Raw genomic sequence first — 18151 nt, 5'->3', positions numbered from 1 at the left:
GACAAACAAAAACTTTTTTTTTTTACAGTGGGACATCTATAAATTCTAGACATACCCATAATGTGATGCACAAGTCAGAAACCTCTTATAGCAAAACCAATATGCTCGGAGAGACAATTTTGTTCTCAAAAAGAGTTTTGAGCAACTTATCTTCCATGTAGTGCTGTTAAGCAACAAAGTCTAAGCGTCTAATGTTTTTAAATATAAACAAAGGTAACGCTAATTTTAAAAAGTTAAGTCTCATACAGTATTATTTAGAATACTAAATCATTTTTCAACAAAATATGTATCAAAATTATAGCTATAACTTTCATATAAATCTATGGATAGTTCAAACTGAAATAATGCTAATTTCAATCTTACATAAAAGTACATTAAGTGTTTTGCTACCTTCAAAAGCTTTCTGTAATAATTTCTGCCAAGAGTCTCTTATATTAAATGCTTTGCCAATGAAGCCTTGTATTGATTCAGGCTGTGGGAAGCATAATTCAATCCATCCATCACAGATGATTCTAAAAGAGAATAAGAATCAATAGAAAGCTATAAACAATTTCAATACAAACAAATTCAAAAATTAAATGATAATGCAGTTGTTTTAAACAAAAAGTTTAACATGTTCAAAATTTGAACATTTCTTTAATAATTTAAATGTGATTTAAATCAGGGGCGGCGATTCGTGGGGGAGGCAAGGAGGCAACCCCCCCCCATTATAGTTTATTTATTTATTTTATTTTCCAATTTATAACCCACAACTAGAAATTATTTTTAAAAAAAAGCAGAGCTGTCAAAATTTTCAGAACATAATTATTTGTTTTACTTAGTATATCTGTTTTCGAAACATTTAGCACAAGCAGTAACTTTTAGTTTATGTATTCATTGTTTAGATATTAGTAAATCAATTGTTTTACTTAAACAAGCCATACTTGTTCAATGAAATTATGCCAACTGTTTGTGACATCACAAAATACTTTGGGCTAAATAATGTAAGTCTTAATTCATGTCTAAGTGTTTCCTACAGGGAAAGTTATTGTATACAAAATTCATCAAAATCTGAATAAAAATGTGAGTTAAGTTGTTAGATATTTACATTAATTACCACTTATTTGCTCTCAAAACCAACCCTATTAAAATTTTGTACTATTTTTTTCCCCTCTCTTTTTTTTTCTTTTTCTTTTCTTTTCTTTTTTTTTTTTGCAGTCACTAAAAGTCTTATGGCTTGTAGTTTTTTTTTTTTTTCCTATGAGAAAGCTTGACACCCCCCCCCTGTAAAAACTCTTCAAATATACATACAAAAATCATTAAAATCATTAATAAAAATCATTTTAAAAGGTTTTTTTTTCTAATATATTTTTTTAGAAAAAAAAATCTGTTGCGTTTAGCATATGTTGTCAGCCAAAAAGTTTTGGAAATAGCAAAACAAAATTTTCGAATTACATACACCTCTGGATCTTCCTTTTGCAATATGTAAAGAACACTTTTAAGTATTTGGTATATTTAGATTTTCTCACTTGCAGCAAGGTTTAATTAACATAAAGCGAACTATTTGAACAAAATAACGGATGTTTGAACCATTGAAAACTTAATCTAAGTATTGATAAAAAGTAAATAAAATAGGAATTTACCTTGTAAAATCCTGATTGGTATCCAAGATTTGAGACAAAAGTAAGAGAGAGTGAGCAGCAGGTATTCTCAAACAATTCACTAAGAAAGGCTTCGTAGTTTCCAATAAAGACCTAAACATATGAATATTTTATTCAGAAAAAATATATAGAGAGAGAAAATAGTTACGAAAATTCATGAGCTCATGCACTGATGAAGCCTTACTTTATAACAATCACTGGATTATGCATATATACTACTACCTGTACCCACACAGCGATGCCTGTGCTAAGAATTTAAAGGAAGTCCGTTGAATAAAAAAATCCATGCACCTCCCCCCTGTTTGTACGCCAAGTTCACGGCCTATGGTGGTTGTTTAAATAAATTTGGCAGCGGTATTAATTAATCAATATCTATCTTTTTTCGCATTTTCTATACCTATTTCCAGTTGCGTTTTGTGTCATTCACCTTTTTACATCAAAATTGCCACCTTCGGCTACTATCTGCCTATATAAAATCTATCTCTATTTTTTTTTATATGTTTCTATTTATTTTAACCTCTTTGCCCATTTCCTAATTTGATCAAAGATCATTCAAAAAACTGTGCTTTATTCATTTAATTAAATAGCGCAAAAAAAAGCTCTCTCCTTGTTTCCCGTAGTTAGCAAAAAGTAGCATTTGCAAAAAAAAAACACCTCACTATTTTAATTAATTTAAGCATGCAAATATGTAACATAAAATAGATACAGAGAAACGTCTGGTGGAAATGACCGCGTTAGAGTAACCCACCCGATCAGTGCGTAAAATGAACTCGGCCGATAAGCAACTGCGATTAAAAAAGCACGGTACATCTAGGACGAAAAGGAAATACCGTATCCCGTACGAAAAAGGATTCAACTCTCTAGTAGAAAAATAACACAATTAAAAAACACAGTACATCTAGGACAAAAAGGAAATCCTGCACCTGGTTATTTGACATCAGAAGAGGCGGGGGGCATTTTTTTTAATTCTAGAGGGTTTTTTTTTTTTCCTTTTCTCAAGAAATAGCTTTTCTATAGCTAAATTTTTCATACAGGGTTTTTCCAATAACATATAATATTAGGGGATGAGGGGATTTTTTACCCCCTAATTAGGTGAAAAAAGTGAAATTTTAGCTTAATTAGTTAATTATGAAAAAATTAATTAGATATTTAGAATTTCGGGTTCGAGGTGCACACCCGTGGGATACGTTCAAATTTTGTGCCAAGTTTCAGGGCTGTAGGTGCTATGGGGTCTTGAAACAAAGAAGCACCATCACTCTTATATATGTAGAAGAACAGTTTATAAATTTTTGCTTTAGTCAGCTATGAACATGATGACACCAGATGTCTACCAAATATTACTTGCAAAGGGCATAAATGTAATACCAAGTAAGATTTATATTGAAAAGAACTTTACATGGTTTTGGACAACATGTATCTAATTTTCTAAAATTATAAGATTTGGCAGACATTTAAAATATCTCTTAGTTTAAAAATACTTTTTTAAGCATTTGGAAATGCTAGTTTCAAAGGAAACAGACTAATCCAAAGAGCTTTAATGTTTGATATGTAACAAAAACAAATCAATGAATATCTTTATAGTTAATGTCTTTAGCTTTACGTTTCAAAATTTAGAAGGAAAAAAACATAACTTGAATCACTCATATAAGCAATAAACTATGCTGGACAAATATTCAAGTTTTTTTTTTTTTTAATGCTTTATTAAACGGAAATTTAAGAGCAGGTTTAAAATAAGATGAAAACGTAATAAAGTGATACAAAATGAAGGTTATATTTTAGATATAACAAGCTAAGCAACTATACACTTACAAAAAACTAAGAATCTGGTGTTTTTTACTTAATGGTGTGGCTGATTTGAAATGTTTCATCTCAATGATATCAGTCTCTTTCAGTTGTAGCAAATCTGGCTCAAGTGCTAATGAGCCATTTGGGTGGAGAACCACAAAAGGCTTGCCCTAAAAAGAAAATGATAAAATATGTATCAAACAAATTATTAACAAACATTTATAGATGGATATAACAAATAAAATAGATGATTGTTGTATTTTTTTGCTAAAATACTGATGAAACATCAAGTAGGTGTTTTCTTTCTTATTTATCACTATCTATGTCATATTTTTCTTACTTGTAATTGGTTTAAATTTTTCTTTTCCCCTGTTTGTGTAACGTAGCCTTTTGTTCCTTCAACTTGTAATTTTTTTTCTTTCCTTTTTTTTTTTTGCATTTATTTACTTATTTTCTACTTTCATTTATTTGTTTATTTTATTTTGTTTACTTATTTTATTTATTTTTTTTCCTTTTTTTTACATTTTTAATTGATTTTATTTATTTATTTATTTATTGTAAAACTTGTGATTTATTCAAAACCACAGACCCTCAATTTGAAAAAAGCATGTAAGATAGAATAATGATGTTTTCTGGACATTAAATGAATAACCAAGAATCAAACCAAGAAAAAAGAAAAAACTGCTTCAAATAATATTTTTTCTTCTATTTACTCTAACTGTATTTAAAAAATAATAAAAATTAATTATTTGTAAACATTTTATCATGATAAATTTTAATAAATTATAATGGTTTATTGTAACAATTTACTTATTTACCTTTGTATGAAAATGCTGCTCAGTAGAGTTTTTATATGAGTTATGTACATCAGCTATTGCTAAGCGAGGATAAAGAGCACTGCAAACAATAAATTTTAGACAGACAACATCACGATGGCTCGTGACTTGACTTTTTGATGACAACATCTGAAAAATATTTAAATATAGTTGCCTGAAAATTTCATATATATAATTCAAACCTTTATTAAATAATAAACATTTAAATAACAATCAAAATCTAAATGCTATAAAATAACAGAAAAGTCAAACATTAGAAACAAAAACTGAATGAAGATGGTTTTATCTGCCCAGGAGTTTTTAGTTTCTGTACTTTTCTCTTTTTCTTTCTTTCTTTTTGTGAATTTTTACCCTTATTTTTTTGGCTCATTGAACATGCATAATACACTATGTGGCAGACCTTTTGAAGACGCCATCAAAATAACCAATTTTTTCTTATGAAACGTACAGAGTCTTTCTGAAGGGAGACATTTAAAGTAGTTTGAATCTGGAGAGGTTGGTTTTTTGAGCATTAAGTAAAATTACTGCAATTAAGTTTTTTAAAAAAAGTACACACACATCCTCAGTCTGCCTGTTGATTTTGATAAATTTATTAAACTTTTTCCACCGGGTGTGCCGATAAACATTAATTTGTGTTCTGGTATCATAGACGAGTCGCTGATCGGTTACTAATTTGGATGGGTGATTGGAAATGTACTCATTCAGTAGGTTGAAATCATGTTTTAATCTTGTCCGGAACATATAAAGATACAAAAAAATCCCTTTTTTTATATTAGTATGGATTAAAAGCCTCAAAGGGTAGCCCGAAATGCATGCAAAACTTTTAGAATCATGGATTAATATCATCTATCTGCACTACTTGAATTCAAAAATTAATTTACTCGAATCGAATTCCAGTTATAATTCATTTGAATAAATTTTGATGCATTAGCATTCTGTGACTCTAAATGTTTTGCAATGTCCGAGGCTAATAGAATGCTATGTATTCTATCTTTTGCTGCCCAAAATACTGCAAAGCTTTTAGCAATTCTTATACTGAAGCTGCGATTTTTTTCCCCTCACTTGATCCTATTCATGATCTTTTATTCCGATGAGAACCTTTACCAATTCTGTCTTTGCAGATGTGAGACAATCGTAGACTGTTTTTACGTATATAAGAACAAAACCGTACAAAACATAACCAGGTAATTAATACAAACTATCCTCTCCAGACTCAAATACATGTATAGGTTTTGGCGGTTCTTATGCCACTATCGTGATTTATTATTCACTTGTTTCTATTCCTTAGCATTCAGTTCAAAGGAAACCTTCAACTGTTTTGTCATTGCAAGTGTGGGACAATCAGCGTTAGGGTTTACGTATATAAAAATAGATCAGTACAAAAGATGAACTGGTAGCAAAGACAAACTATTTGTTTAAAAAATTAGTATTGGTACATATATGCATAATTTATAGTCTATGTCACTCAGTAAGAATGTACCTTTCACACAAAAAATGTACTTTTCACACATTTGAAAAAAAAATTCAAATAGTTGCAATGGTTCCAGAGACTACCTCGTACATATAAACACACAAAAATCCGCCCTCTCTTTATAATATTAGTATAGATTTTAATGTTCAAAAGAAGTTGCGATATGAATAAAGTTTGTTTTTTCTTTTAACTATGTGTTCCCTATTTAACATCTTTCATAGAACATTATTTAATGCGGATCATTAAATGAAATTCAATGATTGGCTATCATAAGCTGAGTGAAATTTTTGTAGCAGTTTTTTTTTTCATGAAAAGTGGTTCTTAATGTGGCTTTTCGACAATTGGCAATTCGAAGCTTAAAGAAACTTTTGGCGTGGTTCTTTTCTTGGATTTTGGAGTAAGCTTGGCACAATTTGGTCGAAATTTGTACTTTTGGAGTAAAATGGTGCAAAGATTCCATTTTGGTGCACTTGTGCCAGTTGACGCTGCTGTCCCACCCTTTTATACAAAGCTCTCAATTATGAGATTCTGCACTTAACATAAAAGTGAAAAAATATTAAATAACTTACATGAACTTGCCATTTGTCATTAGATATTCTAAAATCAACATCACGAATATCTATTCTCCCATCGTCATCATCACTCTCTGCTTCATTCATAGCAATGAACTCACTGTCTAACTTTAAAACTTTACGTTGTCTAGGAGCTCGATGATATTGTCTTTTCATGTCACGTAATTGTGAGAGCTCCCCATGCCTATTCAAACGATCCCTACTGTTGGTAAAACTATCTGCTTCAGGCATAAGTCCACTGTCCTATAAGGAACAAATTTGTTTTAGTTAAATAACACAAGTACATAACAGAAAAAAGAAAAATATTTGTTTTGTTTACAGCAACAGACAAATATAACTAGATAAAATACAAATATAAAAATCAAAAAAGATCAAAACAAAACAAAGTTTAGCATTTGCCAATGATGTGTCTCTCATTTTTACTATATATTGAAAAATTAACAGTTAAACTTTTTTACTGTTCAAAAATACATCAAAAAAGATGAATCATATAAGCAAGGTTCCTATCAATGATTTTTTACATGAAAAAACTCTGGTCTTTTTCTGGGTAAAAGTTTCTAAAAAGCTGGTGAAAAAAAAGACTTCAAATGTAAAGGACCGGCCTGGACACATTAATCTGTCTGCGTCAACAGCTGCCTAACACATATTCGACGGACCGAATGTCAAATAACAGATTTTTTGTTTGTCAATTCTATTTATAACTTCATTTTTTTAATTAACTTTATTTTGTACAACTGTTTTATTCCAAAAAATGGTTAAAGTACAAAATGATTGAAATAATTTCAACTTACTTTTAAGAGATCTTTGAACTGTCTCCTGAGTTTGGTCATTTCATAGAATCGTTGCTCCTCTAATCCCTTCCTTTTGCACCATTTGCGTGAGTTTCCATGTCTGTCTGATTTAACTTCAAGCCATTTATGAAATGCATTCAATAATGTAAATGGATCACCATGATCTGATTCAAGAGATTGTCTAGATGCCTGTGTAAATACATTCAGATTACATAAGATTTCACAAGAGCGGTAATACTGATTTGATGTTTCATGCATAAATGCACATACAACGAGCTGAACAACATGACTTCCTTTTACTCCAATTTAATGTCATTTCCCCATTAATGACAATTTTAATGTGATTCAATAGTTTACACTCTAAATATCACCAACAGTGGTCAAATTGAAAGATTTAAAAAAAAAAATCGCCAAATTTGTCACCAAGTTGGCGACAAAACTTGGCGACCAAAAGACTGGCGATATATCGCCAAGTGTCCGCCAAATTATAATACCACTTGAGTTTACATCGAAATTAACAATAATTTCCCCCAAAAAAGGGGCAAAAGACCCCTTTAGGAACACCCGAATGCAACTAAAAGGGGAGGTGCACAACTAGACCCCACTAGGAGTCTACGTTACAAATTTTAACTTTCTAAGACTTACCATTCTTGAGGTATGCGACATACAAAGGCACATATTCACATACATACATACAGACGTCACCAGAAAATTCGTTGTAATTAACTTGGGAATCGTCATTATGGATATTTCACGTTTCCATACATTCTTAGGCACTTATCTACGTGTGGTCGAGTCGAAAAAAAGCTCAATATTCATTCGGGGATGAGTAAAATGGAAATTAATGTTGATTTTTGAGTGAAAATTTTTTCACAAATACAAAACTTTCTTTTTTGTAAAAGGAAGTAAAAAATGATAAACTTAACTCGGTTTCAACTGCTCAGTCCAAAGAAATTGTACTACATATATTCAATGTTTCACTATGTGAGGGACACACAAACTCAGAATAAAGTTCCAGGCCAGCAAAAAGGAGGTAGTTCAAAATTTAAATTTTCAAAAATACTGTATTAAATCACCTAACATAAAGCTCTAGACTAGCAGTCAGTCACCATTTCATTGAAAATGGCTACCAAAAAATTAAGTCTTAGTCTTCAAAAGTGGCGACCATGCGTTTCTTTATCTGATAAAAATCGTGCTACGACAACACACTTCCAATCCTGAGACATCCAGTGCATCAGTCAGCTCCACCCTGGCAATGTAATTTGGAGCAAACTCCCTTAAGGTTTACTTTAATACCCCCTGAGTATGTATTTTCTTAAAAAATGGCTATCAACAGTCAAAAGTGACAACCATTTTTTGCCAGTCTGGTAGCCAGTGGCTACTATTCAGAATTCCCAATGCTTCATTCTAACAACAAACTTTTTTTTACTTTGTTTTTATTTTCATAACTTCCCTTGTATGCTTTTCAGTAGTTATACTAAAGGAGTTATAAAGTCAAAATACAAAAAATCAAATTAGATGCTTCAAGCTTTAATGCACACTATTTGAACTTTGGAGCTACCTCCAAGTTGCTGCAAGCCCTTCAATTGCACACATGTATTTTTTCAACAAACATACTCTTTAACAATGCATAAAATCAGGAGCTTCTTGAAATAAATGATTGACATAGTATAACTCGGATTATTTCTTTCTTAACTCTCTCTCTCTAAAAGTTGTTTAAATATTAAAGTTAAACATAATTCAACAATTTGAGCATTGTTGTATTCTCTAGAAAACACATGAGTTATCTTTGGACTGTAGAAAGGATATCACTACTGATAAAGAGAGTGTACTGATAAGGTTAGGAGATACATATGCAAAGATTAACGCAAAATCTGACACCTTGAAACATTTTGTTCAATGAATTATGCTTTTGATATTGTACATTCTTGGAAATTTGTTGAAATAAATTTGTTAAGCTTAGAAATTAATTGTGTTACATGCTTACAATAACACAATTAAATGCAAACATTTAAACTGCTAGCTTTAAATTGTTATTTTTGAAATTTATTGAATGAAAATTTATTTTAAAACATCTTAGCTGACAGTTTTTCCTGAGTTTCTTCAAACAACTGAGTTTCTCCAAACTCAGTTGTATACACCTCTTGCGTAGTATTTTATTATTTTTTTAAATGATTTTTCAAACTCTGGAGCATTATTTTCATATTTCAGATGAAAGAAGTTTTTCCTCTCCTCAAAATCCTTCCGCTGATGAATACTTATACATTAATTTAAAAAATAATAATAATATGAATACTGAGGATAAGTTAACGAAAGCAAGCAATATTTATTATTAAGAGGGAATTTTTTTTCACCTTACATTGTATTTTTGTGATTTCAGGAAAATGTATTACTTCCACTAACAATATCCGCTCCATCGTTTGAAGTTCCAGTTTCTTTCCACTATTATTGTGATTGGAATCAAGTTACATAAGAAAGAGTATTTGGCACACTGGCAAAATGTTTACCTACATTTTCTATCATCAGTGTCTTAGTATCCTATAAATTATCTTTCCTTTTCTACAAAGTAAAATCTTAGCTTTGCTTTCAATACTAAATTTTTCTAATGCAAAGAAATTGAATAGACTTAATTTGAAACAAGCTCAAACCTATAAATTTCTTAAAAGAGCATCTTATAGCATTTAGGGCTTCTAAAAAAAATTGGAAAGAAGTAGAAAATAAATTTGCTGTTTCAATAATGTTTTGAAACAGAAAATGTTTAGTGATGAATAAATCTACTAAATAAAGATGAAAATATCAGACAAATATTAGATCACCTGCTAAGCAAATTGCATTGTTACTAAATTTGTTTCTTTGCTTAAATATCTTCATTCTGAATAAATTTAAAAATCAGCTACCTTCATGTCTGGATCTCTCATTGATCGATTTGTGAATGGTGTCTGCACACTCAATGCAGCAGAAAGAGACAAAACAGGATCAACAACTGAAAATACAGATCCATGGATTAGCATTTTCCCAATGGTCACATCCACTGGCAGCTTAGAGAGCATTTGGCCCATAGGAGTGAGAGTTTCATCATCAGTCAGTGCACCCTGTTCAAAATAAATATTTCTATCATTATAACTAGTATGTTGTGGCCATCACGAAACTTTCTTCTATAATTTTCCTTTTTCTGATCCCTCCCCATGCTTGACGAGGAAGCAATATTCCTGACAAAAACAAAATTACACATGCAAAAACTTGACGACCATCCCAATGTCTGAATTATTGCAAAAGCAAAGCAAAGAGCGAAAATCGAAAGTTATTTTAAACGCCTTGCTTGAATTAATTACAAATATTTTATTTGTTAACAAACATAAGATGGCAACAGTTAAAAATTTTAAATCATTGAGATAATATTTCCGATCATTTCTATACAATTAAAATCAGGAGAAATACGCAGACGACAATCTATTACGATTTATCTTTCTTATCGTTGCATTAATAAAGCTATTTTTATTCGCAAAAAAAAAAAAATCAACACCTCTTAGAGCGATTGGCGTCAAAATTGAACCAAAGCCTGTTTACGTATGGATTCACATATATTCCAAATTTCAACCAGAACGTAGCATTACTTCTTGAGATAGGGCACTCACAATGGAAAAAAAAGAACGGGCGATTGCGCTACCCCCTTTTTAGCTGCTGACACCAAAATGAAATCAGCTCTTATACCCACTAAGGGCTACTTGTCAAAAAATTTTTGTTTGATTCCGTTTGTTATTTCTTGAGATACAGCAGTCACAATTGACGACAAAAAACGTTCTATAGCTCAACCCCCGTTTGAGTTATTGACACCAAAATTGAATCAGCACCTGTTCCTGTTAATGGCGACATATGGACCAAATTTTGTTTGATTCCGCCAATTACTTCCTGAGGAATAGCAAGCACGCGTAACTCAAAAAACGTCCCATTGCTCCACCCCCCTTGGAGGAATTCGCGCTAAAAACCAATGGGCACAAGTTCACATAGGGGCACATATGTGCACCAAATTTCGTTCGATTTCATGCGGTAGTTTTTGCTGTAGAGCGGCCACAAAAAACTGGTCACACACAGACGTGACACACACACATACACACACACATACATACACACACACATACATACACACACACATACACACACACAGACAGACAGACATTTTCCAAAAATAGTCGAAATGGACTCAGCACACCTCAAAACGTTCGAATCCGTCAAAATTCGAAATTCGAAAATTTGCACGAATCCAATATTTTCTTCTATATATTAGATATAGAAGAAAGTAAAAATAAGTCTCATCCAACGATAAATTTTGAGACATGAATGCAGTTTTAGTTATCATTGGACCATTTGAAAAAAATTATAAGATGATGCTACTACAACACTTTTTTAGTATGTTCACATCTGATGGTGAACTTCTACGAGCTATTGGACAACAAAAATTGTTGTCAGAAACAGAAAAAGTTCAAAAATTTTCAGCTGTGCCATGTTTACGCCTTATGAAAACCTCAAGGCCTGGATGTAGGTAAAATTTTTCAATTTTTTCAGTTTCAGCGGTTTAACTGTCAAATGTACATAGAATGAATTAGTGTTTTTATTATACAAGCAGAATTTTTTTGTGAATTTCATAACAACATCAGAGAGGACTAAACTAAAGAGATGAAATATGCTGTCATGTCATTTGAAAACTGAAATCTAGTTCATTAAATCTTGCTTATCTTAATTTTAAGCTACTAGTTCTTTTATGTTCAACTATGCTTAAAGTCACATTGCAGTTTATGCAAGCTTGAATTGAAAGGGATAAAGGAGAAACATTTGCAGACTTTTTTTTCTCAAGAGACCTTGTTTATTTATATATTACTATCATTCTCACAGTGGTATCTGGTCAGTTTTGGAGAAGAAAAAAATCATCAAAATGGTTTCTTTGCATTAAAGTTGCAGCTGATCTTCCTCTCAGTAACTTCTGCAGCACTTATCAGCAAGCTAAATTTCATTTTTAAAAACAAAAATGTTGAGCAGATTGCTCTTCTCACCAGTAACTATAATGGCTATAACTGTTTCAGAATCAATCATTTCTAAATAAAACGCATTAAAACGGAATCAGTTGTTTCAGAAGTTTTTTTTTTTTTTTGTTTTTTTTTTTGTTTGTAATCAGATAGTGCATGATTCAACTGTTTCAGAATCAATCATTTTTTAATAGAGCAGTCATTCAAAAAAATTAACAGCAAACAATTATTTTGCATCGTAATTTTATTTACCATAACTATGTATAATACCACTGTTGTGTAATAGATTTTCCTCGCACAACAGATACAGCTATTGTTTTGCCTTAAAAATTAGTAGAAAAGTGCTATTATTACACGAGTAAACATGGTATTATTTCAACTTACATCAACAAAACTTACCAAAGCCAATGTAACAAAATTTACAAAACCAATATAACAAATTAACAATATAAAGAAAAATGCAATAAATGACAAATGGTCAAGAATCATTTTCTCTCTCTTCCTTTCTAAGCAAAGCCTTCAAGTTTCCAATAAATAATTCTCAAATCATTAAAAGTTAATGGAACCAATAATTTAGTACAGTTGATATGGCGGGTTCAAGTTCTAAACTAGCTCTGGGCATAATTTTCTAGTTGTATCTTGTCTTGTGTCGGGCCGTTCGAAGAGGGGGGCGATCCCTCCGGGCACCAAGATATGAAGAGGCGCCATAAACTAAGCTTTCTCTGCATTTCCATTTTTTTTCAGCTTTTTTACGTTTTTAAAATCAAACGCAAAATATTTCAGATTACAGGTGTCCCTTGTATAACAGGGTTAACTCGTACTGTGTTAATATCGAAACCGTATTATGCGATACTTTTACATTTACTTGTTTAAATTTTTATTTCAATTATTTTTCTTTATTACATAGCTTGAATTAGGGCAACATTTACCATGTTGTATTGAAATCTCGAACCTATGTACATTGAAACTGTGTAATAAGAAACTGAAATAATGTAAATCAATGCAATGTGTACTGTGTTATATCAAAATCAGAGTAAAATTTGATGATAACTGAAATTTTGTTTCCATAAAACCTACAAAACAGGCTTTCATGAAAATTAATATATATAAAAATAAAGAACAAAAGAAAACAAGAAGGAAAAACATATTTCCTAACTTCATTTACAAAGACCAAAACGCATAGGTACTATCAAAAAGGAAATCAGAGAATTTCTGCATCCATAAAGTTTGCCTGAGCAACAAAACCAAAAAATAAACTTAATATAATTATTATTTTGTTAAATTACTTTTGTTTCATTTGACATATTTCAATTTTTTTAAATCGCGATACACCAAAACAGTTTAACATCAAATTTATCTTTTATGCTGTGTAAAATTGAATCAGTGTTATGATAATCACAAATTTATTTCCGTGTAATATCAAAACTGTTAATAACACTGTTATCATTACACATACAGTGTTATATGAGGCACGCTTGTACATGCATAATTATGTAATTATTAATATAAAAATGTTCTGTACTTTTCCATTATATGGCCACTATTTGGAGGGGGACCAGAAAATATTCGCCCCGGGCACTGTCCTCTTTTGGGATGGCTCTGGTCTTGTGCTGTCGAGAAAAAAAAAGAACATTTTTTTTTCCTTTCTCAATGGTGAAGTTCAGCCCATTAACTATATCTCATCTCTGATTCTTTTTAAAGATAATACATTGGACCATATTTTCTAATTATTGCATTTTTAATGAGTTTTTTCGACTTTACTAAGTAGTTGTCAAAGGTAACTAAAGGGCTTGCTGCAAAAAGGAGGTAGCTCCAATTTCGATGTTTCTGATAGGTCTGCATTATAGCTTAAAACACCATTCCACTTTTTTATATTTTAATAACTCCTCCAGTATGCTTCTCAATACAGTTATACCTGAGAGGTCAATTTTTTTATTTTAATTTAGAATGTGATCTGTTGTTTTAAAATTTAATACAGATTTAGAAAATTGAAATTTAAAGAAAGCTCCTTTTTGCAGCAAGCCATTCAATTAGCAAATGTATAAAAACTACTGAAAGGAGAAACCTGGCTTTTTAGATTTTGAAGAGATTCTTCAATACTAGATAATTCTGGTGGTTCAAGAAATGGAAATTTTCTAGCATCTGGAAGACCCATTGATAGCAACTGCAAAAGTAATGAATCCAAAGGAACTCTTTGTATTTCAGGTTTCGTATAAGCAGCTAAGCCGTCATAATCTTTTTGGGCATATAGTCGAAAACAAACACCAGGGCCAGTTCTTCCTATTAAAAAATCATATCCATATTAAACAATTTTATTTTAGTGTTATTTCTACACACAATTTTAAACTTTTACAATTAATATTTTAATGCAATTCTGAGTGAAAAAATACAGAAATGAACATTGTAAAAAACATACATGCAAAATATTTAACCAGGTACAAATGACTGATAATGCATAGGCAGCTTTTCAAGGGACATCTGCCCTTTCACACCCAAAAGTAAAGGGTCCTTTGCATCCTCTCTTTCTAAAGTTCAAAATCAACAACTGATAGAAAAAATGTTTTTTATTAGTCATCTTTAACGGAAATTAAGAAAAAAAATCTTGCTGAAATCAAACTTGATGATATGTTTTCATACTTGACAAAACTAATCCAAAGTCTGCCAGTGGCATTTGTTTCAACTATTTTATGCGGAAAAAAAAATTCAAACTTAAAATTTTTTAAATCACACCTTAGAAATAGTTTGTATCAAGGGAGGCTTGCTGTTCTGAAGACTGAAAATGTTACAGATATTAACTTAAGGTATTAGAACAATTTAAAAAATATATACATATCACAAGCTATATTTCTTCTCATTTTTAATATGGATGTACAGTAAAAACCCTCTAATGCAGATACTAACGGGACACATTTTTTTATCCACAAAAGAGAGGGAAGAAACCCCTCTGGACAGGGGTTTAATAATGTTATTTGCATGGAATCGGGGAATTAAAAATTGTTCGCATAAGAGGGGTGTCCGCATTTGAGGGGTGTCTGTTAGGAGGGGTTTTACTATATATTATCAAAACATTAACACCAGACAAATTTACTACTGACAATCTGTTTCTCCATGTTTTAGAATACATTGTTTTGTGAGAACATCATTGATTGCTTAACGAGTTTAAAAGAAAAAAACTCATTCAATCTGTAACAGGGGAGGTCAAAAAGTAGGACATAAAAGGGGACGTGAGGCCTCAGAGACCGCTCTATTTTCAAATTTTTTAAAAATTGTGTAATTAAGATACTTTTCTGTAATTTTTTTTAGATAATCTTTAAACTTTTGTTAGGGCAGATTTTTTTCTTTTTGAATTTGAATTAAAATGTACCTTTTCCGAAGGAATTTAACTAGAGCATTAAGAGTTTTTGAGAGAAATCATGTGCTGTAATGAATAATCGTAATAAAAATGAATCTATTATCTATTAATGATTTTAATTTAAATGTTTAATATACACAGAACATTTTAAGACCAGAAAATTGATTTTATCACCTTGCGGGAAAATTTTGACAGCACCTTAACTATTAGTATATAGCATCGTATTTTCAGGAATAAATTTGCCCTCATTGTCCCTAGAAGAACATTGAAGTACTTTTGTAAACATTTCACTCAACTCTCAACTTCATTTAGAATATTTTGCATCTCTTCCGCATAACGGGGATGAGACAAATGAACCTCTCTCCGCAGTCCTAACGTTAAGAGCTATGTCAACTACTGTCAAAAACTAAGAATGAACCTGAGATGCAGTCTCATAGACTGCTTCTAAAGAATGCAATTTAATTTAAACTAGATGCACTTGCCAAAAGCTACTGATAAGCAAGGGAGGTGCTCAAGGTAAAAAAACAAGAAGCTATTGGGAAAAACCATTCAATCGGACTAAAAATAAAATAGTGGTGGTGGGTTTGAACTTTTGAGCAGTCTGTGAGACCACACCTCCCTGTTAAGGGTTAATAAAAGCGTTGTATTTCACAAATGTAATAATTCTATAAGAACTGAAATGTAACTTCAAATTGGAAAGAAGTTTACAATAATTTTTGAGATCACACACTGAATATTTTGGAGAAGTCCATTCAATCAATAATGACATTAAAATCCAATAATATAGCCAAACTTCAAAAAAAATGAAATCATCTTCAGACAAAGAGAAAATGTACCTTATTAAATTTTGAAAGTGTCTTATGTTTCTATTCTACATTGAAAATAGCAACAAACAAACCATGTTAAAAATCTAGCACACATATGAGTAGTGACCTTTCAAAACTCGCTACATACATTTTAACAAATATGCATTAGACGAGTTTTACAAACACAAATACAAAAGTGACGACCAGCAACAGGCTCTGGGCCCAGCTAGGCTGGTCCTAGTCAATTTACAATCCCCAGTGGAAATCAATGGCCCTCTTAAAACTATCTACTCCCTTGCTCATTACCACCTCTTACGGTAAGCTGTTCCAAGGCTCCTCTACCCTGCTAAAATAATATTTTTTTCTAATATCCATGTTAGCCTGAGACTTAAATAACTTAAAACAATGACCCCTTGTCCTGTTTCCAGTGCTTAACTTTAGCCCCCTAACATCTTTTATTTTAATAAATTTAAACAACTGAATCATGTCCCCTCGGTTTCTTCTTTGCTCAAGACTGTACATTTTCAGCATTAAATTTTTTCTGAGTCTGAATATTATATAGACATTTTTGTATCATCAATCAGTTCACTATGTGTATTTTCTGATACTTAGATCAAGTTTTTAACTGAATGGGTAGCATATTTTAAAAGAATGTGTTGAAAGCTTTGAAGAACATTGCTTAAGTTAAATTTAGTAAAATATGGATTAACAAGTTTTTTGAAACGTTACCAATCATACAAGAACATACAAATACAGACACAAATATCCTTGCAATTGAGATCTGAAATACATACCAGCACGACCTTTACGCTGTTCTGCACTAGCTCTGCTGATCCAAAATTCCTGTAAGCGTTGCATATGACATATGGGATGATAGCTCATTTCCTTCACTTTTCCAGAATCAACCACAAATCTAACACCATCTATTGTAACTGATGTTTCAGCAATGTTTGTAGATATGATACATTTTCTAACTCCTTCAGGTGGTATATCAAAAACCTATTATAATTTTAAAATGTAAATATGTTAAAAGGGCTGCATTAACTTTAATGTATAAAAATTAAAATATTTTTAAAAAACATTGTGTGTGTGTGTGTGCAATTTCAAAACATTAAACAGTGCTGATTGCACTTTTCAAATTTAAGAAACTGTATAAGGTATATTTTATTATTGAATTAAAGTGACCTATGTATGTTTTTTCTAAAAATGTCTGCTAAAAAGTTATTCTATGTAATGATGCCTGGTTATGTAATAATGGAATAAAGATTTGATAGCAAAATTTCCTGATAATTTTTCTGAAGTAATTGAAAAATATGTTTTATAATGCCCAGACTTAAATGGCTAAAAAGCTTTTTTTTTTTTTTTTTTTGTATTTTTTGGTTTGTTTCTTTAAATAAATCCAATTCTTTGTATCTGAAAAAAGGAAGCCAGTACTCCTCCTTGCAATTATGTCAATTGCAGTTTCCAAATTCTGCCTTACTAAAATGTGTGTGATCATCACAAAATCTATTCCTACCAAAAACACCAATACAAAGGATAAGGAGGGGGGAGGCACTTTATTTGCCTTCTATGAATTTTTAAAAATTATTAAAAAAAAAAACTTTGAAAGTTAGTTATTTAAATTAAAAAATTTATTTTTTTTAACTATTTTTTTTTTCTCTCTCTTTAAGAAAATTCTCTTCTTTCTGTTTAAACTCCCACAACTGCACCACAATTCCTTGTATTATTATTACAATTTAGTTAAACAGTAATTGAGTAATTGTCCAGAAGATGGGCACATGTTCTATGTTTAAAAGCCTGACATATGCCCGTCTTCTATATAACCTATTCAATCATTTAAAATATTTTGTATTTAATATAAATAACCCAATTCTTAA

The 18151-nt window shown here is 31.0% G+C and overlaps 1 protein-coding gene across 1 annotated transcript in view; it reads right to left on the bottom strand.

Annotated features, from left to right (window-relative positions):
- LOC129227738 (probable ATP-dependent RNA helicase DHX34) overlaps window positions 1-18151 on the bottom strand; it is a 36751-nt gene that overhangs the window by 6643 nt on the left and 11957 nt on the right. The window contains exons 5-13 of the mRNA XM_054862343.1: window positions 17069-17273; window positions 14182-14396; window positions 9993-10187; window positions 7096-7284; window positions 6302-6547; window positions 4244-4390; window positions 3450-3595; window positions 1623-1733; window positions 391-512 (exon numbers count right to left, since the gene is read on the bottom strand). Of these exons, the coding sequence (XP_054718318.1) occupies window positions 391-512; window positions 1623-1733; window positions 3450-3595; window positions 4244-4390; window positions 6302-6547; window positions 7096-7284; window positions 9993-10187; window positions 14182-14396; window positions 17069-17273 (1576 nt within the window). The remainder of the gene's footprint in view (window positions 1-390; window positions 513-1622; window positions 1734-3449; window positions 3596-4243; window positions 4391-6301; window positions 6548-7095; window positions 7285-9992; window positions 10188-14181; window positions 14397-17068; window positions 17274-18151) is intronic.

The sequence above is a fragment of the Uloborus diversus genome, chromosome 8 (assembly GCF_026930045.1).
Source record: "Uloborus diversus isolate 005 chromosome 8, Udiv.v.3.1, whole genome shotgun sequence".
NCBI classification, from domain to species: domain Eukaryota; kingdom Metazoa; phylum Arthropoda; class Arachnida; order Araneae; family Uloboridae; genus Uloborus; species Uloborus diversus.
Note: the sequence above shows the minus strand (reverse complement) of the source record. Positions and strands in the feature narration are given on the sequence as shown.